Here is a 23,664-nt window from a genome sequence, read left to right as displayed (position 1 = left end):
AGCTATTATGTGGCTCATTCTTTTATTTTTCAAGTGGCTTTTCAGGTGATTCTACCTAGCTTTTGTAAGAGGAGAAGTCTTTGAAATGAAGTGTTATTTGTTTCTTTAAAATTATCCTTGAGTGCAGCATATTCGAATATACAAATTATTAATACAATGTAAGTTAGAGTAGCTTTTAGGTTATCCTAAAATAAATAATTCATTTCTTCCCTTTTAAAAACTATCCCCAAAAGCACCAGTGTTTTTCAGTTTCTGTTTATCCAGCTGCACTATCAGAGTGGGTCAGGAACACTGCTGGAGGCCTCTTTCTAAACAGTCTTAGTTTCAATCCTGTACTCAACTTGCTTTCTTTTTAAATATTAATTAATGGAAAGGAGGATGAAAAAAAGAAATCACCCATTGAGATTTTATATCCCAATCATCTCATTTATCCTTTGACTCTTAACTCAACTAAACATTGATTGTTTGGACTTCTGAAACATATTGGTGTGTCTATGTGTTTGACTGAAAAATTAATGGGTTGATATCTAGATTTCAGCAAGGCATATGAGCAAATCTCCCATGGTATCCTTGTAGGAAAGATGAAGAAATGTAGACAGGTGTTTGCATATCTGGTTGAATGACCAGAACCAAATAATGTATTGACATCAGTCTGGTGAGATGACTCTATAGAGTGTCTATTCTGGGCTTTATTCTGTTTAGCATTTTTAATGAATATATCAATGAAATACTCCTTAAATCTTGAGACAATATGAACCCAGGAGGGTCAAATATCTTTTTTTCCTATGACAGATTCAAAATGCTTGACAGGCCAGAAATCAGTTAAATAGAATAAGATTGAATTTAAAATAGATAACTAAGCTCAGAAACTCAAGTACATATGTACAGAATAGGGAGATATATTACTAGACTATGATTCATACAAAAATATATGAGGATTTTAGTGGACTATAAACTCAGTGTAAGTCAACAGTGTGACATAGCCAGAAAATCTCATGCCATCTTCACTTATAGTAATAGAGAAATGGTAGCCAGAACAAAGGAGCTGATAGCCTTCCTACATTATACCCTGCTCATACCACATCAGTAGCACTGAGTTCAGTTTGGGGAGCCACAGTTTAAAAAAAGCAAACAAAAACAAATATGCCTAGGGTAGGGTGATTGGATTGGTGAAAGGAGTGAACACTAGGCTATACAAGGATAAGTTTGAAAAAGTAGGAATATGTAGCTTATAGAAGATTGCACAGGGGCTATATGGTAGCTCTGTTTAAGTATTTGAATGTGCTGTCACTTGGACAAAGGTAATTCTACCTTGTCCTAGAAGAACAATATTAGAAGCTAGGAAATGTGTCTAATGATGGGTATAGTTCAAAAGCAGACTGGGCTTTGTGGTCTCATTTGGAAATCTTCAGGCAGAGAGTAAATGACTATTTTGTTGGGTACATTGTTTATTGAGGAAAGGGGAGTATGGGGAGGCATGAGGACCCTTCCAACTATGGAATTCTGTGCATTGTTTTTGTTTTATTTTGGTTTGTTTTTAGTTTATAAGACACCAAAAGAACGAATGCTGCTTAGGATAGATATTAAGAAAAAGCGCTTTCTAGTTTCAATGGAGCTTAAAAAATCAGATTAGCTGAAATATGTGTAGCACTGGTGTGGAATTGGTACCCAAGTCCCTGATTCTCCTTTCTCTGATTTGGGATTGGATCTCTCACCCAACCTGCACTTCATCTTGTCAGGTTGGAGCCTCCCAGAAGGGGTGGATGCTTTGTTCTATCTCACTCATAGTGTTCTTGGCACAATCTGAATAAAATAATATTCTCTTACTATTCATAATTGCAGCTCTTATCCCCTAGTGGCATTTTTTTCCATTTAAAAATCAACCAAGTTTACATCAGTAATTCTTAATCAGAAATATTTACTAAATAGAATCAAAGAAATGTAATTAAAATATAATGTTCTACTCCAAAACCAGGAATATATTCCCCTATTAATGCACACAGTAGGGAAAAAGTAGACACAAACTTCAAAAACTATAGTATAGAGGCACATGAGTAGGAGACATATGTTCCTGGGGCAACTCACATATTGAAACTCTGGGTCATGATATTTTTTGTCCCAGTAGGTACATTCTGCACCAAAAGTCACTGATAGGGTGAAGTTGCTTCTTTATTGCCTGTTATGCTCATGTGACTCCTGTTCTGAGCTGCCAAACAAGTGTTCAGTTCCTTTATTCAAAACAGATCCCTAAACCTGGGAACTGCAGAGCTTTTCCAGGTGGGTTGCCTTGGCTGGATTTCCCCTTACTTAGACAGTAGATGACAGTGTAGGGAAATAGATATAGCACAGCTTTTTCTCCAAGCACCTCTATCAAACAGCAGTGTCTTGGAGATGCACTTTGCTGTCTTTCTGTGAACCAGTTCTGAAGACTTTTTTTCTGACCTACTTGGAGATTTGGGCTTGACCCTCAAAGACCTGGTCTTACCCAAACTTTTGCTCCAAAGAACATTCTCTGTTGTGAAGCCATCTCTTTTGTGACTTATCTCATGATGAAAAACCAAAATATATACTTCTGCCACACAAGATATAATTTGGCATTATACATTTGTCCCATAGTCACAAAACTTTTCTAGGTTTCAAGATTTCCCAGCTTTCAACCTTAAAGAAATCATATCTGTCACATATAAAGTAGATGCTAGGTGAAAAAACACTGCTTATTTTTACACTGAATAATGGTCTTTTATCTATGAGCTATTTTAGCAACTTTTCTTTAACAACTATCCTTATTTCTGCCCATTTATATTGCCAAATAGTCAATACCTGAAAGTGGCACTATCTTAGATATGTACAAATTAATTAAATTACAAAAGGCATGGAAGAGAAAGTGTAAATCAGTAAAGTGATATTTGCTACACTTAATGGTTTAAAAGTAGAGACCTGCATAAGGTTCACTTCCTCCTTATTTTTCTCTGGAAATGTGTGTGTGTGTGTGTGTGTGTGTGTGTGTGTGTGTATGTGTGTGTGTATGTGCGCACATAGACAGACAGACAGACGGATGGATGGATGGATGGATGGATGGATGGATGGATGTAATGACATCTTCACATTGAATATATTGAGTTAGTGACAACTCAGTGGCAAAGATGTCTTGGAAATCACATTTAAGAATTCAATGTATGTTACAGCTTAGGACTGAATTTTAAATATAATTTTAAATGTGAAAAAATGTTATCAGATTAGAAACTGATATCAGTGTTTTTTTTTTAAGTACCTAATGCCTAGGTACAATTGCTTTAGTTACATTTTTTTCTGAGGCTAAGGTTGAATTGCTTATAGCAACAATTAATCAATGAAGAGCTCCCCTATGACATGCATTGTTATAGGCACTTGACCTACAAATACAAAGATTGAGACAATTTTTACTCTCTAGGATTTTACATTCCAGTGAGGGATGGGGGGAGACACACGTGGGGGTAATGGTGGTGGAATAAAGAGAACCAAAATAGGTAGAAAATGAAGATAAGTAGTTAAAAATTTAGCGAGGTAGCTTGAACTATCAATAGAACAGAAGCAGGTGGGCAAATCAGGAAAGGTTTTGTGCATAAGGTAGTTCTTAAAGTATGCCTTGAAGGTGCAGTATAAAGCAGTTTGACTAGAGCCTAGAATGTAGAAAGGGAAATAATGTATAATGAGGCTCAAAAGATTGGTTGTAATCAGGTTGTGACAGGTTTTAAAAGACATTGTATTGTAGATGAAATGGCGAGATACTGGGGGTTTAGTGAGTAGGCAGATGGGTGCTTAGGGAAAAATGATATGAACACCAGCTGACACAAATATTAAGAGTGCTGGACTGCTGGAGTCAGGAGGACCTGAGTTCAAATCCTTCCTCAGACACTTACTAGCTGTGTGACCCTGGGCAAGTCACTTAGCTGTTTCTTACCTCACCGTCCACTACTGTAAAATGATGACTGTAATAACACCTATCATAGTTATTGTGAGGATCAAATGAGTTTTTTTAATGCACTTAGCAAAGTAGTACTTACTACATATTAAGTGCTATGTAAATGCTTATTCCTTTAATAGACATTAACTAGCCATATGACCATGGGCAAATCACTTAACCTCCTTCAGCCTCAGTTTCCACACCTGTAAAATGGGATGAGTATGGCACCTAACTCACAGTGTTGAAAGGATAGACTCTTTATAAAGTATTTTGCAAACTTCAAAGCACTATATATATTAGTTATCATTGTAACCATCTTTCATCACCATCATTATCACAAAATGATATTATGTGTTGTAATGATGTTTAAATAATACCCTATAACTCATAGCTATAACTTTAGGTGTTTAAATATATTAACAGTCATGTGTTCCTTTCTTGTATATCTCTTTCTTGTATATTCAGCAGTGCAGTATCAGTCCTTCAAATACTCCACCAACTTATAAACCATTTGAATGCCCAAGTTTCAAGGTTATCTCATGACTTAACCTCAATTTGACTATGAGTTTCTTTTCAGTTAGGGTTTAGTGGTACAATTGGTAGGAAATACTCAGGGGTATGAATCATCCAGACAAATTGCCAAAGAAAGGTAGTTAGTGGCATCATAACAGTCACTTCATGACTCTTTCCACAAGCTATGTAATAGTTGGTAATGAAACAAGTATAAGGGGAAAACTTCCTAATAATTAAAGAAAACCTCCTGAGCAAAAGTGGAATGAACTCCCTCGGAAGGTAGCGTCACTCTGAGTGGAGATCTTCATGCAAAGGCTAGAGGAATACTTGTCAAGTGTATTGTAGAAAGAATTCTTGGACAGATTCTGTTTGGACTTGATGTCTGAAGTCCCTTCCAGTTCTTTGATCCTGTGATAGGTTAAATTCTAGGCAAGTAATTTATAATAACTACATTGTAGCATTCATCTAACCAGATACTATATTTCCATGTTTGATGTGTAGCTAGTCCTTGAAATGAATCCAATACAATACTAGATATGTGACCTTCTGTTGCTACAGACCTTTAATACCCTGTCACCCTTACTGTTAAAAAAAATGTAATTGGACCAGATAGTGAATAGGTGAGGATGGCTAGAAGGATGAGCCATAAAATGCGGAGCCTGTTTTCATGTGCTAGTCAACTCTGAAATTATCAGACTTTTTCAATGCCCTAGGGTGCAGTAGATTTCTGTTTTATTCTCATGGAAGTTTCATACTTCATTTATCTCCATCTACTGTCACCATCACATGATAATTCTAAAAGTCTTACCATCTGCAGAGCCATTCCCAAATGATTCAGATACAACAAAGTGATCAGGACCTGTAGTATATTCTGGGAATGAAGGAAATACAAGGTTTAGATACAACATAATTCCTGCATTTATGTGGTTTATAGTCTGGTAGAGGAACACATAAGTTGCATACACATTAATGTAAATTAATTCACGGTAGACACAAACAAAAAGGCACGTGAATCCTAGGGGGGATTGAAGGGGAGTCTTTGGCAACTATAAGATTAACATCTGAGTTGGGCTTTAAAAAAGAGGAAGCTATCCACTACTCAGGGGGGGGAGAGAGAACATTCTGAGAGCATATGGAACATTGAATAAAGGCAAGGAGATATGAAAACCTAGCAGATATAGGGAAGAAGGACAATTTGGCTGAAATTAGAGTACGTGACTGAGAGCCATGTGCATTTAGGCAGGAAAGATAAGGTTCTATTAGATTATGGAAGGCCCTGAATATCAGGCTAAATATTTTCAGCTATATTTTTTAGGCATTGGAGTTTTGATTTGAGAGGTTTTTGTGAAAGGAAGAATGGTCTAGCAGTGATGTGAACAATTATTTGGAGCAAGGAGAGATGGGAGGTTGAAAAGTCTGCCAAGAACCCAGCATAATACAATATGTTTGAGAAATACACTATGATGATCTGATGGCCTCAAGTGAATTCAATGTACTGAAATCTGAATCTATAAATAATGCAATATTTCATGTTGATTAAAATTTATAGATCAGATAGAATTTGCTTAGTCAATAAGCATTTGTTAAGCACCTGACATTATGTGAAATACTGCAAGTACTGATAATAATAGCTAGCATCTAAAAAAACACCTTAAAGGCTTCTCTGGGGCAGGAAGGGAGGGAGAGAATTTGGATTTTAAATTTAATTTTAAATTTTATGTATTTAAATATTTAATACTTATTAATACATTAAACATTTTCTTTTATATAATAATAATTAATGTGTTATATATTTAAACAAATATAAAATTCCTTTTTAAAATTAATTTCAAAAGCATCTTTACATATAACTGGGGAAAAACTAAATAGTAAATTTCAAAAAGGAGGGGTTCCTATGAGGAAAGTACTGTTATTACTTTTGTTTTATAAGTGGCAAACCAAAGCCAACAGTTTTAGTGATTTGTCAGGGGTAACATCGCTGGTGCCTGAAGCAAGATTCACTTATGTCTTCTTGTGTCTTCCCATAATAACATTGCAGGGCAGCTAGGTGGCTCCATGGATAGGGGGCCAGACTTGGACTCAGGAGGACCTGAGTTCAAATGAGGCTTCAGACACTTGCTTGATATGTCCCCGTGCAAGTCACTTAATTCTGTTTACCTCAGTTTCCTCATTTGAAAAATGAAGTGGAGAAGGAAATGGCAAGCACGCTAGTATCTTTGCCAAGAAAACCCCAAATGGAGTAACAAAGAATCGAACACAACTGAAATGATTATTTTAATATAAATAGATGTGACTTCAGATGTGACTGTAACTAGCAGTTTACAGGATTTACTGAGTATCTACTATCTATCGCGCACTGTTCTAGGCTGGACAAATAAAAAATAAATGAGAGTATTGATCCTTGCCTATAGAAAAGACATTTAGTAATTCTAGTAGCTTGCCTTTCAGAATGAATGACTTACAATTTTACAAAATTCTATAGAAAACTGCCAATTAAATACACACACATATTCATGCACTCACACGTACACACTCTTCCAAATACTAGAGAAAGAATCCATACATACAGGATGCAACCATCATTTAAAAGAGCTGCCAAAGGACATCATGAGTCTTTATATTAGACCAAGAATCTTAGTCATATGGATATTCCCCCCATTATTTTATCCCCTGAAACTTCAAATCCCTTTTCATGGTAACTTACCTATGTCATATATACTACCATCTATACTACTCCTGGCATCTCTGTTTGAGCATCAGCCAATGGCAAAGTATAAAGGAAATAGCATTTCATTTCTATTTCAAAGGAATAAAATTTCATTCCACTAAACCTGAATGGATCAAAACTATTTTGGCACTTGCCTTGTTTTGGGATACTTTTGCTCTTGCTTTGAGGAAGCCTGGAGAAAGTGTGAGGAAAAGGCGTGCTTATATAAGTATTTTTTTTATCATTTTAGTCTCCCAACTCTCCCTGTGTCTGATAGGACACAACTACGGGACAAAATTTGAATCATGAATTAAATCTTTGGTATGAGATCTCCTGACCACGAATGTCTAAAATGCTTTACATAATTTCCAAAACCTAGGTGTGCTAGGAGCACTACACTGAAAATAGCCTTCTTGTCTAGGAAAATCCATTCAGAATGAACTGAGCACACTATTGTGTGAGGCTTTAGGTAATCCTTATGGGCAGAAGTCTTCTCTCGGTATTGCTCTCCTTTGACATTTTGAGCTCACCTTCTAAGGTATAAGTGATAAAGTTAACTAACACTAACTATTAGAAGCAATTAGGTGACACAGTGGATAGAGTATGGTACTTAGAATTAGGAAGATCTGATTCTAAGACCCACATCACATTTACTATCTCTGTGACCCTCAATAAACCACATAACTTCACAGCCTCAGGATCCTCATCAGCAAAATGGGGATAATAATAGCACCTACCTTATGGAATTGTATGTGGTGTATGTAAATCACTTTGTAAACCATTAAACCCTATGTCAAAACTAACTGTCCTTAGGAAGTAGTTTCACATCCCTATAAAATCTCTGGGTATTCTATAATCAAACAAGAAACAGTATTGTGCTCAGGGGTGGAAATAGATAGGAAAAGTAAAAATTATCCCCACTCTCATCAAGCTTATTGTTGTTGTGTGTTCGTCCTTCATTGCCAAAGAAGGCCATGCCATCAGAGAAATGATGACATGACTTGCACTTGACTTTGTTTTGAGTGAGGGAGGGCTGTGCAGGTCACCAGCCTCACTTGTCCTCCAGAGCCATCTGGATCTAGTGACCAGGTACTCATCAGGACGACTGGAGATAGCCCAGGATGCACTGGGAGACCTTGGTCCCTTAAGGCCAAGGCATATTCAGGTGCTCACTTAGGGTGAGGTAACTACCATTCAATGAATAGGCCTGTTTAAGAAGTAGTGAGGCGATGGCCCCTTTAATTAGGCAAAGAAAAATAACTAAATCAAGCTGGGAGTGAAAAAGCAACAGTTACCATTGATAATCACTCTTAAGCCAGCAGGGTCCAGAAAATAGCCCTTAAGTAGGGCTTGGGCAGGGTCTGGTGTTGTACAATCTATGGGCTTCAGAGTGCAATAGGTTTAAGTGGAGAGGGAAAGGAAGGGAAGGGAAGGGAATCTAAACTAGTAAACCCCAAGTTAACTGGGCATCCTCTGGTCATCCAAATTTACCTTCCTTTCGATAGGAGAAGGAAGGGGATGGGGGAGAGAGACAGGAGAGGAAGAGCTGAGTTACTCAGCTAGCTGGGTCCCCATTCAGGCAGCTGGGTCTACTTACAGATTGTTGTGTTCATCCTTCATTGTTGAAGAAGACCGTATCATCTCATGAAGCCTATATTCAAATGAAGGAAGTCACATATATGTGATGAAAATTTCATTGTTATTTAGTTGTGTCTGACATTTTATGTCCCCATTTGGGATTTCCTGGTCAAAGATACTGGAGTAATTTGTCATTTCCTTCTCTAACTCATTTTTTACTAATGAGGAAACTAAAGCAAATAGGAGTAAATGACTTACACAGGGTCATAAAGTTAGTGTCTGAGGCCAGATTTTAACTCAGGTGTTCCTAACTTCAGGCTCAGCATTCTATCCACTGTGCCACCTAGCTGTCCTCATAATAAAAATAGATAGATAGATAGATAGATAGATAGATAGATAGATAGATAGATAGATAGATAGATAGATGATAGATAGATAGATAGATAGATAGATGATAGATTATATATACAGTATTAAAATATATTAATATAATATTAAGATATATGATAATTTTGGAGAGTAAGGAACAAGTAGCTGGGGTGGTACAAAGAAAGATCACATGAAGGAAATGGCATTGAGTGGAGTCTTTGAGAACACTAGGGATTGCAGGAGACAACCATATTGGGGAATAACATTCCCAGAATAGTGGCCAACCAATGCAAAAGCACAGAGATGAAAAATAAGGAGTTGTGGGTGAGATATAGTCCTCCCACAGTCCTGAGTATGACTGGATTGTAGATAGAAGGGAGGAAAGTAATGTGTAAGTCAAGGCAGTTAGATGGTATAGTGGATAAAGTGTTGGACTAAGAGTCAAGAAGACTTGAATTCAAATTCTTCCCCAGGCACTTATTAGCATTTAACCCTGGCCTTTCTCAAATGATTTTGTCATCTGTAAAATGAAGAGTGATGACAGTAGTTACTGCACTGGATTGTGTGAGAAAAGCAAGGGAGATAACCTACATAAAGTACTTTGGAAATCCTAAAACATTGTATAGATGCTAGCTATTAGTAGATAGGTTGGAAAAACTAGGAAGGGACCAGATTGTGAAGAATTATAAAGAGGAGTAAGTGAAAGATTATAATTGCCCCATGGGTAATAAGAAGCCACCAGATTTTATTGACTAGGGAGATGACACGTTCAGAACGGACCTTTAGGAAAATCACTTTGGTGGCTTCATGGAGGATGAACTAAAGTTAGGAGAGAATTGAGGCAGGAAACCAATTAAGAACCTATGTAAGAGTTTATAAGGACCTGAACTGGATGGATGATTGTATGGGGGAGGGGGAATATATAAAAGATGTTATGGAGATAGGAATGACAAGATCTGGCACCTTATTTGATATTTGGCCTGATTAAGAATAAGAATTAAAAAATGATTCTGAATTTGGGTCACTAAAAGGATAGTGGTATCATAATAGTAATAGGGAAATTCAGAAGGAGGAATTCTTGAAGGTTCAAAAGAGGGAAGAGAATTAGTTTTGGTTTGGATATGTCAATCTTGAGATTCATGCAAAGTTGTCCAATTTGAAATAACCCATAGGTACCTAGTGTGATATGGGCACTTGAAAGAACCATGGATTGGATATGTAGATTTTGGAGTCGTCAGAATAAAAAAATAGTAACTGAAGCCTTGGAATCTAATGAGATCGCCAAGGTAGAGAATTTAGAAGAACTAGGGAAGAGGCCAAAGGAAAGACTCTTTGGTCTACCATTAGGCATCACATTGGCAATAAGCCAGCAAAGAGTAAGAAGACAGAGATCAACAAAAAGAAGGAGAAAAAAAGAATGTATCACACCAATCCAAAGAGGAGAGATTAGCCAGGAGGAAATGGTAGTCAGCAGTGACAAATGCTGCAAAAGTGAAGAAGGATAAAGACTGAGAATAGCACACTGAAATGAAAAGATCATTCAGCATCAGACATGAGCACATTGCACAGGAAAGAAAATTAAAATGTAATTGACAAATAAGATAAATAAAGCTGAGGACAATTAAGGGGCTTGTCCAAAACTCTTCAGTATTTCAAATGGGATAAAATATTTTTTCAGTCCAGTACTCTTTAGACCACACCATCATTCCTTTCAATATTTTTTCACACCTCTATATGGAGCTAAAATACCATTAACTTTCTGTTTCTTGATCTTTTCTGTGTAAAACAACAACAGTAAGTTAAGACCTGTGTGTGGTATCCATGAACAGAATTCTGAAAAGGCTGACCAATGAAAAGGTGCTTTTGGTCTACAGACAATTATATGAGGGATTGCATAAAAAGTCTTTTAGTGGAGATTTTTCCTGTCTTTCTCAGAACTGTACACAGAGGAGGTAGCCTTGGATAACTCTGAGTGTGTCATGCTTACATCCTACCAAGGATGAATGCTTTTCATGCATTTCAGATAATAGTGCAGTGTTAAAGCTGTAACTGATTTGGGTAATGCCAATCAAAGAACAGGTGGTATGGGTGTTGATGTGGGAGGTGAGGCATACCGTTGAACTGTGAATTCCGTGACTTTTGGTGGTTGGAGATATTTGATTTGGTTTTTATCTAAATAGCTTATATATTACAAGGAGACAGCTTTTCATATTTGTGACTATAGATGATATAAGGTCACAAATTTAAAGGTAGAAGGAACTTTAGGAGTTGAGTACAAACTCATCATTTTTAGATAACGATAGTAAGATGAAACTAAGGCCTTAACTTGCCCACATTCACACTTACAAGGTCAAAATTTGAACCCAAGTACTTTGATTCTAAATCCGGCACTTTTTTCCATTATGAGATATGTAAAAAGCATGTCTCTGGAGGGGTGGGAGAGAGGTGCAAAAAGAGCTGTGTAATTATGTTATTCTGTTGAAAATATGGGGGGAAGGACTTTAGGTATAGATTGAAAACTCTCATGTAACGAGAGGATGCTTTGATATAATTTTCTTTACACACTATTACCTAAATCAACAAATTATCTTACATGTCAACTAATTCATTCTCCAGATTTTATAGATTTGGAACTGAGGCTCAAAGAGGGACTATTTCACTTGTCAAGGTGATACAACTAGTAAGTGGCAGGGCAAAAACAGAATTAGAACCCAGAACCCTGTCCCCATTCTGGTGTTCTTTGTTGTAGGATAATAATTAGGAAGATGAATCAGTGCACCTTGCTGCTCTCCCCCTCTCCCCACTAATATGATATATTTTATAATGTAAATGATATGAATAAATAATAAATAAATGTATGCGGGTTACTGGCCATTTACTTCAATTTAAAAATGTAATTTCAACTCAATATTACCAAGTATCACTACTGTACTGATCTATTATATCTCTGTATACTTTCATAGGAAAGTATGCTTTCTTTTTCTATTTTATTTACAATTTTTCCGTACTTCCACATTTCCCAGTATTTACTTTTGGTCATGCTAAATGCTCAAATGACAAATCAATATCAGAGAATAAGAATTCACAATTCTTTTTTTTTCTCACTTTTCCATCATATCATTCATTAAACCACTAATCTCCCCCCTCCAAACCGCACCCATTTTTTCTCTTCTTTCTCCACTAACCTCAAGCTAATAAAACATAGGAGAGACATGAAAGAGATATTACTTTGCACAAAGAGTAGTTAACATGCATGAAAAATATTCCCAAAGATAAAACGTAAACCTGCTGTTGTGAATACATGGTGTTCAAAAATAGAATTAATTTTATATGAAACAGATGTTAGTGTGATACCAAGGGTAGCTGAGGGCTACATTGCCTTTTTTCCATCCCAAACTGTAAAAGTATACTCATAATGATAGAAGATGTTTTTGCTTCCTAGGCGGAAGGGGTATTTTGTTTTGTTTTTGTAATATATATGTACATCATTAGGTCAAGTGGAGTAGTAGACTAGGGTATGAGTTGTAATTCCTCTCCAGGATTACACCGTGTATGGATATGGTAGGTAAAGGACATCTCTCATTCAAGTCTGGTTGTTAGGGCTCTCTGGATATAGGACCCTCATGGAACTTTGAATATGTGACTGCACAGCGGTATGCTAGCTGCATATCATTGGCTCCAATGTCCTCCCTGGTAGCAGGGGCTATATCCACTTTGTCCCTCTTCTGTCTTTGTAGCAAATAACATATGACTTTAGGCAGGGATCATGGTGCTTTCTAGCATTGGGCTAGTGGACCACAAGCTTAATAATGATTGTGTGATGTAGCTAACTTTTGAAAAAGCCAACACAATCTCAAGTTGCATTAGCAGCTCATCATGGATGGTAAATGGGCACTAAATTAGGCTCAATTCAGGAAGTTCCAACTGTGTGTAAGGCAAAGTGCTAGGTAGGGACTGGGGATACAAAATAAAAAATGGGACAGTCCTTGTCTTCAGGCAACCAACAGACTATGGTCAGACTATTATACTAAACTCTGCGTGTTTCATTTTAAGAAGGGTGTGGATAACTAGAGAATATCCAGAGATAGAAAATTACTATGATGAAGCATCAAGAAATCTTATTAGAACACTTGAAGAAATTGGGGACCTTTACATTAGAAAATAAGGAAAGAGATGATACTTCACTTCTAATATTTAGAGGGATATCATGGACATTGAGGATATGGTGGGAGGTGGACATTCTGTATTCCTCCAGAAGACAGAATCATAAGTAGAAGTTAAAGGCAGGCTATGAAAGATTTGCTATCATGAGCCTTGTCCAGTAGTGTTAAATCTGTCCCATTGGGTATTGAGTTCTCTCACAGTTGGGGTATTAAAACAGTGATTCCTAATTCTCTCAGTTGTTAATGCCAGTCTCCCTTTGATGCATCTATTTTATCAATAGCCTGTGTCACCTTGTTTGTAAACACAGTGAATCTCCTTTGTGTAGGACTTCTTAATTTACAATAATTGAACTTTTTAAAAATACTTTGATAATTGTATTTCAACGTAATCTATTTCCTTTGTAATTGCGTGTGTTATTTTATGCAATTAAAATCATTATTCTGAGATGGAGTTGCTAAGGTTCACCAGATTTCCAAAGAATTCCCCTGTCCTAGTAGAATGGAAGGCCCTCAAAACCCTAGACAGCCTCAACTTTGACTTTGTGTTGGCAAGTCTAAGACCATAGCAGCTATCTTTAATAAATTTATCTGTTGGTTGTCATTAAGTGATCAATCATCCGAAATGTTATAAAAGATATTTATATATTGAGTAGAAGATTATACTATTTTATTTTTAAAAAATTCAACCCACTAGAATATTCTGCAATGCTATGCTTTGGCATGGACCGGCTACAGAAGCCCAAATATAGCATAGCTGGTGGGAGGGCAGAGGAGGTTGACTATTTTCTCTGCCAAGCTACATAGCTGCTGTCATTTCAGAATGTGAAGGTGGGAACTTATTCTAGTAACTGTATACAATAGAAACCAATCATAATACCTCACATCATTAGTCAAGGAAACAACCTCATAACTTTTGCTATAGACAGTATGTATTTTGACTGAACAGTAGAGCTTTTGGAAAAAAATGTAAAATTACTAATAAGTATACTTGGAAAGGTTTTAAGCTATCTCGACCAAAATTGTTTATCTAGGATTTTTGTCCCTTAGGTATTGTGTACAAGCTAACATTTGTGGACTCAAGTTTCATTCAGTTTCTGACATATTTGATGATTTATGTATATAAATAGGATGCAGAGTTTTCTGCTTTGTAGTCTGTGTTCATTCAGGCTGCAAGTGTGTATCACATATCACAGTGCCTAGAGTATGCTCATAATTAATGTAAACATTCACTGCTTATTAAAATATTTGCCTTGATGTTGTGGAATTTAGACATTTTCTGAAACCACTGAGAGAAAAATTCGGTTATGAATAGTTTTCCTTTTCTTAACTATCTTTCAGCTGCAGTGTTGAAGTATGAGAACAACGTTATGAACATCAGACAATTCAACTGTTCTCCTCATCCTTACTGGCTTCCAAATTTCATGGATGTCTTTACCTGGTCCTTGCCATTTGTTGGAGAAAAAGGTAGGTTAAGAAGTCACAGTAAAATGGTTAAAGGGTCCGGAATGGCAAATCATTCTATGTCACTGCCAAGCACTCAAAAAGAACATAAGTGCTCATAGCAGCATTTTACCTGGATACCTGGACAAAGAGAAAATTGTCGAGCCATAATGCAGTCATTGAGTTAAAGGGAAAGGGAGGGACATGGAACTAAAAAGAAAAGGGAAAATTTAGAAGCTCTAAGATCATCTTGGAATAAAGTAACAGAAATGTAGCTAGCTTTTATTTTTTTTTCTGAAGTCCATAGTGGACATCTTTTCTCAGTGTTCTTTTGTGCAATCATTTCAGGAAGGTTCAAATAGAAAAGGGGAAGTAAGAGCCCTCACTATTTAATTGCTTTGGTTTTAAATAACAGTAACGATAACAGTCTCCACGTTAGTGTTCTAGTACTGGAGACTTAAGACACAGACATCTCCATTAGAAATACAATGAGCATAAATGCATCAAAAAACCATAGAAAACAGAGATCTGTTCCTGATTGCTTCCATCTAGAAAGGAAATTGTAATGTTCGTGGCAAGACAGCAAGCTTTTTAAAAAAACACACATTTTTTAGGCCATGTTGTGCCCTTTACAATCAGTAATGATTCTCACTCCAACTGCCCCATAGCATGCTCATTGCCTTAACTGTGAGAATTCTATGCAAGGTCAATGAGACCCGAGGGTTGAGACGACACATAAGCAAAGATTTTAAAAGATGAAGGGTCATAATTCTGTGCTCATTTAAAATCCATCCTTACCCTTTCTCCCTCCCTAAATGAGAGCACAAATACAGCATGTCACCAAAGCCTTAAAGCTTAAAACTGCACTAAGATTTTTGGGACATCGGTATAAGTGAAACAGTTTATGTAAGGGGCTCCAATAGCAAGTAAAAAAATGGATCATGCAAAGGACTTTTCTAATTCCTTTAATTTAATCCTGTAATTCTTACAGATTATAGTCATTCTGTACGCCCCTCCTCATCTCATCTTTAAACTCCATCAATGAAAGTTTAAATCATGCTGTTAGCAATTTATCTCAGCAGTCTTTCTACTCTAGTTTTAAATCATTCACGAAGACCAATACTTACGTTATCCAAATTAAATGAATGCGCATTTTAGTTAGATATAACATATATTTCCAGTACCATGAGTAACTTGATTTCATCCCTCTACTGAAACTGGATAAAGATAGGTCATAGTTAAACTAAACACATACATCCTTCTGGTCTAATTACTGCTTCCCATTAAAAAAAAAAAAAAGTGTGAGCTGCCATCAGCATTAGTATTCAATAGCCAATAGTCAACCTCATGTTCACAAATAAGATTTATGATGTTGACTCCACAGGAAAAAGTAAAGACTTATCACTTTTAACACATAATAGTGATCTGTTATTTTACCCTTGGGCTTCTGCTCCTGAGAACGGGACATATTACTAAGTTTCTTTCAAACTACTGATTCTGACTCAGAGAACTTGCAGTGACTTTGGGGTATCCAGAGTTGAAATATCAGAAGTTTAATAAATAAATTACATTTCTCATTGAATAAGAGCATTTTGTAATACTGGCAGCAGTCTCACTTTTGAAAATTAATTTTCAAGTGAAGTTCTTGGATTTAGAACTAATTTTTTAAATCAAATTTTAATTTCTTTCACCATCTTCATTTGCTTTAAAAATATTTTCTAAAAATATTTCCCTTAAGTCAGTCAGCTTACTGATCATTTACAGTACATCCAACCCTCTACCAGATGTAATAGGGGATACAAATGAAATATAAGGTTTGATCTCTGTTGTATAGAATTTCACAGTGTAGTTAATCCAGATATTATAGCATTATGTTAGCATGTGATAATCATAAAGTTAAAACGGTTGGAAAATAAAATAGAAAATAATGATACATTTTATATGATAATTTTTATGTCTTTAAAAGCATCTAACTATATTTTTAAATATTACATATGTAAAATTCATATGTAAGTATCTATTATATCATACACACATGCATTATATTTGGGAATGGTTAGATTAGAAACAAGAGTACTGAATTGCTGTGAAGAAGAAAAATTAAATAAGTTCTTCCTGGCCCTTGAAAGAAATACTAGGAGCAATAGGTAGAGCTTGTGGGGAAATTTTTATTTGATTTAAGAAAAAAATTTCCAACAATTTAAGTTATCTAAAAATGGACCTTGCAAGGTACCAGTCCCTCTCGGTGGACATTTCAAGGAGAAGCAGGATGATCCTTTGTCAGTAATGTTTTAGAGGAGCATCTTAGTTGGGTTTGACTGCATCGTGACTTGTAACTCTGAAGGTTGATGAATCTTGAATTTCCACAAATGTTGGCTATTCAGTGTTTGCATCATATGTTATTTTATATGGTTTCCCAAATATTATGAATGTAATTTGGCCAACTTACAAGTGAAGCCCCATAAAATCCTGTGAACTTTCTTATTTTATAAAAAGTCATTTTGAAGGTCAAAAAAAGTAAACCCTAAAGAAGAATTGTATTCTTTATCAATGTAATAATTGCAAAATTAATTTTAAGCTTACAGTATGAAAAATAAATCAGGTTTCTTTTTTGCTTATGTTCTTAGTGACAGAGATGCTGGTAAATGTGCTGAACATCTGCTCAGATGATGAGCTAGGGTCTGAAGAAGATGGATTTGACGGTAAGAGATTGGAACCTTCATTTATAGAGTGTGCCTGGGAGATGTTTTGGAATTTTATTGTCCATGAGACACATTCCTGGGGTATGGATTCTGTATAGGTTGTGACATTGTTTTGAGTATGACATGTGCCTGTTAGTTTCCAACAGAGTCAATTAATATGAGATCTGGAAAGGGTGAATAAACCTGAATCCCTCTATCATGCTACTCTCAATCTTTTGAAATACAAGAAACAAAAATCTTTTACCAAATTTTCCCATTTTACAGACATTAATTATATTTTATTGTATTTATGTTATATTAATAAAAAGTATTATCAGTTTGTGCTAGATAATTATACCTTACTTTTCTAAGCAAAGATTTACTTTTGTCAATTAGTAGTAGTCAATTAGTAGCTCAGTTGATGCTTTGAGATTAAATTTTGAAAGTAATTCTGCTTTATCTTGGGAAATATTATTTAAAGACAAACGATGTAATAAACATTTTGCCTGGAGCTCATAAGGTTAAATCATTTGTTTTTGAACCTGGTATTTTGCCTCTGTGTTGGGAGCAGTCATCCTAGGTGGTACAGTGACTAGAGTGATGGACTGAAGTCAGGAAGACCTGATACTTAACCTCTCTCTGGTTCGGTTTCTTCATCTATAAATTGGAGATAATAATAACACCAGCTTCCAGGAGATGATGGGAGGGTAAAATGAGATTATATTTGTAATGTGCTTTGTGAGACTGAAAGTGCTATGTTGACTGATAGCTTATTTTAATCTCTAAACTTTTCATTTATTTTTTTTCACTTACTGCTTTTAAATGATCTGCCAGTAAATTTGGACAGTAGCCTTCTTTATCTACAATCAGATCCTTAATATTTGATTTTTCTTTACTACAGAATACTATAATAGTTATCCTCAAATAAGAAAACTTTAATTTTTCTTGAAAGGGATATAGAAGTACAGGGACAGATAGGGAAAGAAGCAACCTCTGGGTGTTCAAAAGGTTCTCCCAAAGTACTTGGGAAATTTTAGGGTTCAGGTCTGAAATTTCATCAGTTTGAATATGAGTGACTTATTTACTGCTTATGGCATTTTAAGTGGGGACATTGCCTCGGTCAAACTGATACCTGTTAAATAAAGACTTTAGCTTAAAAGGGCCAAGGTCTCCCACTGTATCCAAGGCCATTTCTGGTTGTCCTGATCTATATCTGGCCACTGGACTCAGATGGCTCTGGAGGAGAAAGTGAGGCTGGTAACTCTGCACAGCCCTTCCTCAATTAAATCTAATTCACTTGCATGTCATGACATCACCTTCTTATGTAGTGATTGTCTTCAAGACCAAAAGACAAATGAATAATAACAATAATGAAGCAATGATTCTTAACCTTACTCTGGTGTCCTAGACCCATTACCATAAAAACACTCGTAAATGAATAAACTTAAATGCATTGAATGACCAAGAAAACCAGTTGCATTTAAATAGAGTTATCAAAATATTTAAGAAATAAGTTGCTGAGTCCACTTTACAGAGGATTCAAGTGATATCCAATTCCTAACTCATTACTTATTTTACTTACATGTGATCCTGGGCAAGTCTCTGTTTGTCTGAGTTTCCTCATCTGAAAATGAGGATATTATAGCACCAACCTCTCAAGGCTGTTGTGAGAATCAAATAGGATGGTATTTGTAAAGCATGTGGCATAGTGCCTAGCGTATAGTAAGCACATTAATTTTAATCGTTATTATTTATCATTATAATTATAATAAAAAACTATTCTTTTACTATTTCTGTTATTTCTGTTTCATAGAAAAGAATGAGATCATTTTTACCCAGAAGTAGAATTAAAAGGTTTTTTTGTGTGTGGTTATTGTTTCCTTCCTGAGAATAAGAAGTCAGTGGCTTCATTTTGATATATATAGATTTTGAGCTGGAAGAAACTTCAAAGCCCATCTATTAACATCCCTTCACTTTACAGATGAATAGACTAAGTCCCCTTGAGGATGGGTGACTTGACCAAGGTCAGAGAGGTAGTATGTGTAAGTGTCAATAATTGAACTCAGGTCTTCCTAACTCCAAGACTGATCTCCTATCCTGAGGATGGGGAACTTGTGGCCTCGAGACCGCATGTGGCCCTTTAGATCCTCAAATGCAACCCTTTGATCAAGTCCAAGGTCATATGTGACCTCGAGGCCACAGATTCCTCATCTCTGCCTGCTCTTGCACTTTATCATTGGGGAAGAAACACATTTTAGGACAAAAACCAAAGAAGGTTTAAATTTCTTGGTGAGTTAAATGTTGGAAGATGATAGTGACAGAGATGAACAAATTCTTAAGGGAGAGAACAATTACAGTGAATAAATTCACATAGTCTTTTCAAAATCATGTAAAAGTCAAACAAAAGAGACTCCTTCCTGTCTTTCTGAATTGTGTGTCTCCAAGCTTTGGTCTCTCTATAGTCCCTCTATTCTCTTTCCTCAAGGACATTCCAAAAGAAGCACATCTTTATACCCCAGGTGTGTTGATAGAAAAATGCACTCTTGTGCATGTAATTAGAATATCCTACTCAGGCAGCTTTAAAGTTAAATTGATTTACAGCCATTCTATCCTTTTCTGTCTTCTTTTTATGGTTTTTCTCCCCCACGCTCGTATCCCACACACCATAAGCTCATGCCAGAAAGAGGAGGGATACAAGAATAAGGAAAGTACAGTGGGATTGGCAAGGACCACAGATGAGTGGGGCAGAGGGCTGTGGGGGACATGGGGAACAAATGTTGATTATTCATTTCCATGTAAAAGGAAGGGATTAATTTAATTCATTCTTAAGACCTTACTAGTTTTTGCAGTGTTCCCTTTTTTTTTTTTTAAATAGAGTCAGTTTTATCAGTTAAAATATCTTAGCCCACCCAAAGTCTTGTCATCATGTGGTAGGATTCAAACAATATCAATCAGTCTCTTCTGATGAGTTTCTTGCCTATTGAAAGAGACATTCAAAAGCCTTGATCATTCAATTTATCCTTTACAAAGTTAATTTCCTTTCATGTTTCAACTAAATTGAGACAAATTCCTTAATCTTTATGTTTGGGAACTTCTATATTATTGCCAGTGAATCTTTCGTCAGTTTCTAATTTATATTTATTCTGTGCTACATGTTTTCATTTCTGAGTTTGGAAAATATGAAGTTATTCTAGTTTCAGTTTTTGGTTCTTATTAACCAAAATATTTGGAAGAAAGTTGAAATCTAAGTAATTATACTTCATTTAGCTATTTATCCTTATTAATTATGAGACTTACTAGATACTAGGGATTAATAAGTAAACCTAAAGAAGAAAAAAGCCTTGTAAATGTCAGATTAATAGCATGGAAAAGTATTCTTTTTTGTTCACTGTGCCACTGGATGAAGTATTTGATGGCAGAGAGTGTTTGAAGGCTAAAGGCAGACATCATAATCTTATGAGTCATATTTTCAATTACTAGAAATATTTCTTAACTTGAAAAGTGATTTTTTTCCCCAACCCTCTAACTTCTTTCAGGTCTTAGAATTCTTGACCTGAGCTATGTTGTGGTCAATGTGACCTCTCTTTGGTACCCTAGAACTTGGCAGCCCAGACTTATGTAACAGATTTTGAAACAACAGAAATTATTCAATAAAAATAAATAAATAAAACACATAGTAGAACTAATAAACCCCAAAGTTTAATATCTTAATATCTTATAGTTTAAAACTATGGTTTCATCTAAAAAAGGCAACCACATTGTAGACCTGTTCTCATCCTATTTTTTTTATCTTAACCTATGAGAGATAATGGAGATGTTAACATTCCAACTAGAATCAGAGAAGATTTTTGATTCTGTAGAAAATTATAAATTATAAACAATAAAATGGGTTTCCATGATGTAATTTGAATTTGTAAATACTTTACATAACCTATCAATGAACCCATGAGCTTCTCCCTCTTCTTTTCTCCTGTTCCTTCTCTCTCTCTCTCTCTCTCTCTCTCTCTCTCTCTCTCTTTCTTTTTCACTTTTTCAGACATGAAACAGAAAGTTGCTGTGATAGTTATTAGTGGGAATAAAATGTAACTCTTTTAGTCCTTCAGAAATAGATGTCAACACTGTCTACTAATTTTCTTTGCTACAACAAATTGCTTTGTTACGACAAATATTTGGCAAACCTGTTGGACAGTTTTTTGACAACCTTGGCTATTTTCAAGGGTCATTCTGGGTCATGAACATGACAAATCACCTAAAATGAGTTAGAATTCTTTTTTCTGCACTGTAGCCACCATTGTCTACATGAAGAGTTGTAAACACCCAAACAGAAAGAAAATAAATTAAGCTATAAAATTGTTCTTTGTTGGCCAGCATGGTGTGCTGGGAACCAGAAAATGTTAGTTTCTGTCCTTGATCACCCAGATCACCAGGCAAGTCACTTACTTGTTGTTGATTCTCAGTGCTGAAAGATAATGGTTGCCCAGTGATAACTGACAAATCAGGGTGAGGAAGAATGGTAATCATTGAGACCTGATTCATTGCATCAGAAAAAAATAGTTTTTCTATGTAGAGAAGTATGTTCTCCATGGTTAGAGGTCATAATGAAAGCCAAAAAAAGTAGAAAATATTCAACCCTTCTTCGTGTCATTAACTGGTTGATGAGAACATGGTATTAGATTCAACAAAGTTAGAATTAGCTTAATAGGACAATATCTTTGGTTGATAATTAGCTCCAAAACGTAGCAGAAGCATTTTTCAGTTTTATCCAGGATTTCGTTAAAATATATCAATAATATTATTGTGACATTTAATTGATGAGAAAAATGTTATTTTATCGAATTGTATAAGTGATAATATGATTTGCAAGAATGTCAAATAATTCTTCCCAACATTTTCTAAGATTGAAAAAAAAATCCTTATCATACAACTGTGTGTCCCATTCTTTCTAACTGTCTGGCAATAGTTATGAAGAAATTAGAATACTCAAGAAGGATAGTTAAAGGATGGAAAGCATCTTTGATGAGATTTTAAAGAAATTTTTTTTTAATCTTAGAGAGTAAAGATTGATAGCTAAATAAATACTTTGACCAAAGTATTTTCCAAAAGTCTCAGCATAGCTTTAAACTATGAAAGCTTACAACTTCACTAAGACTTTTGGGATGAACTGAGTATGAATGGCCTCTTTTATTTGGAATGCACAACATATGTCTCATATCTAATAAGTATTATGGAACAGGCATATAAGAGAAAATGAAATTACAAAAAAAATTAAAGCAATTGCATGATTTTAAAACAGAACCAGGTGAAGGTGTTGAATCTAGAGTAATTTCTCTTGATCTTAGCCTCTTCAGGCCAAGAAGCATTAAACTATCATTATCCCTTCCACATCATGACTTCCCCATCTTAGTTTTGATATATCATGGGTTGACATGAAAAATTAAATGGGAATTTTGGGGGAGTTTTGTGGGAGCCACAGATGACATGCAAAAGTCAGCAGATGACACAGAAAACATTTAGCAAGTCAGAAATACGTAAAATATATGTATAGTATTGTATTATATTAATTATCCTTAGTAATTAATTGCATAGTAATAATAAATATATTTTGTCTCTTAATACCATAATAGTTCTGACTTCTCCTCTGTTGTCTTCAAAGGGAGGGCCAAAATATTTATGTGGATTTTCCCAATTGAGGGACTAACATGCCCCTTAATGTGATGCAGAAGGGATAACAATGTAGTCATTTCAAAAGTGTTCCTTCATTTCTTCATTCTTTCCTGTCTCTCCCACCTCCCATGAGATATAGTAAAAAGGATATTCAAATCCCAGCGCAGCCACTTATAACTACAAAAGTGTGAATGCCAGTGTGTGTGACCCTAAGAAATCACTTAACTTTTCTTGGGGCTTCAGTTTCCTCATCAAGTGAGATTAGGCTACATGATCTTGAGGTACCTTGAAACTCAAAATAGTCACTTGAACCTTCTTTCTAGGAATGCCAAAGGTTTTGCCTCTTCCAAGATTATGCAGAAGTATAAATATAGGATATAAATTCGTCTTATGTTATCCTGAAGATTCTCTATCACCATCTCCTTAGCCACCTGATCTAGGCATCAATCATCTGACATATGTGACTGCTTCAGTTGCTCTATATACACGTTGTCCTTTGTGTTAAGGGTATTTGGAGTCTGAAACAAATTAACTTTCACTGGAGATTTCTAAGAACAGAATGATCAAAACTATTTTATAGTGGCAGTTCTTTAAACACTTCTTGAA

The 23,664-nt window shown here is 35.6% G+C and overlaps 1 protein-coding gene across 1 annotated transcript in view; it reads left to right on the top strand.

Moving 5' to 3' along the window:
* Window positions 1–23,664, top strand: part of PPP3CA (protein phosphatase 3 catalytic subunit alpha) — a 385,241-nt gene that overhangs the window by 336,013 nt on the left and 25,564 nt on the right. Inside the window, exons 9-10 of the mRNA XM_072624559.1 lie at window positions 14,612–14,737; window positions 17,341–17,415. Of these exons, the coding sequence (XP_072480660.1) occupies window positions 14,612–14,737; window positions 17,341–17,415 (201 nt within the window). The remainder of the gene's footprint in view (window positions 1–14,611; window positions 14,738–17,340; window positions 17,416–23,664) is intronic.

This window comes from Notamacropus eugenii, chromosome 7, assembly GCF_028372415.1.
Source record: "Notamacropus eugenii isolate mMacEug1 chromosome 7, mMacEug1.pri_v2, whole genome shotgun sequence".
Taxonomy (NCBI): Eukaryota; Metazoa; Chordata; class Mammalia; order Diprotodontia; family Macropodidae; genus Notamacropus; species Notamacropus eugenii.
The sequence above is the reverse complement of the archived record's forward strand: the minus strand, read 5'-3'. Positions and strand labels throughout refer to the sequence as shown.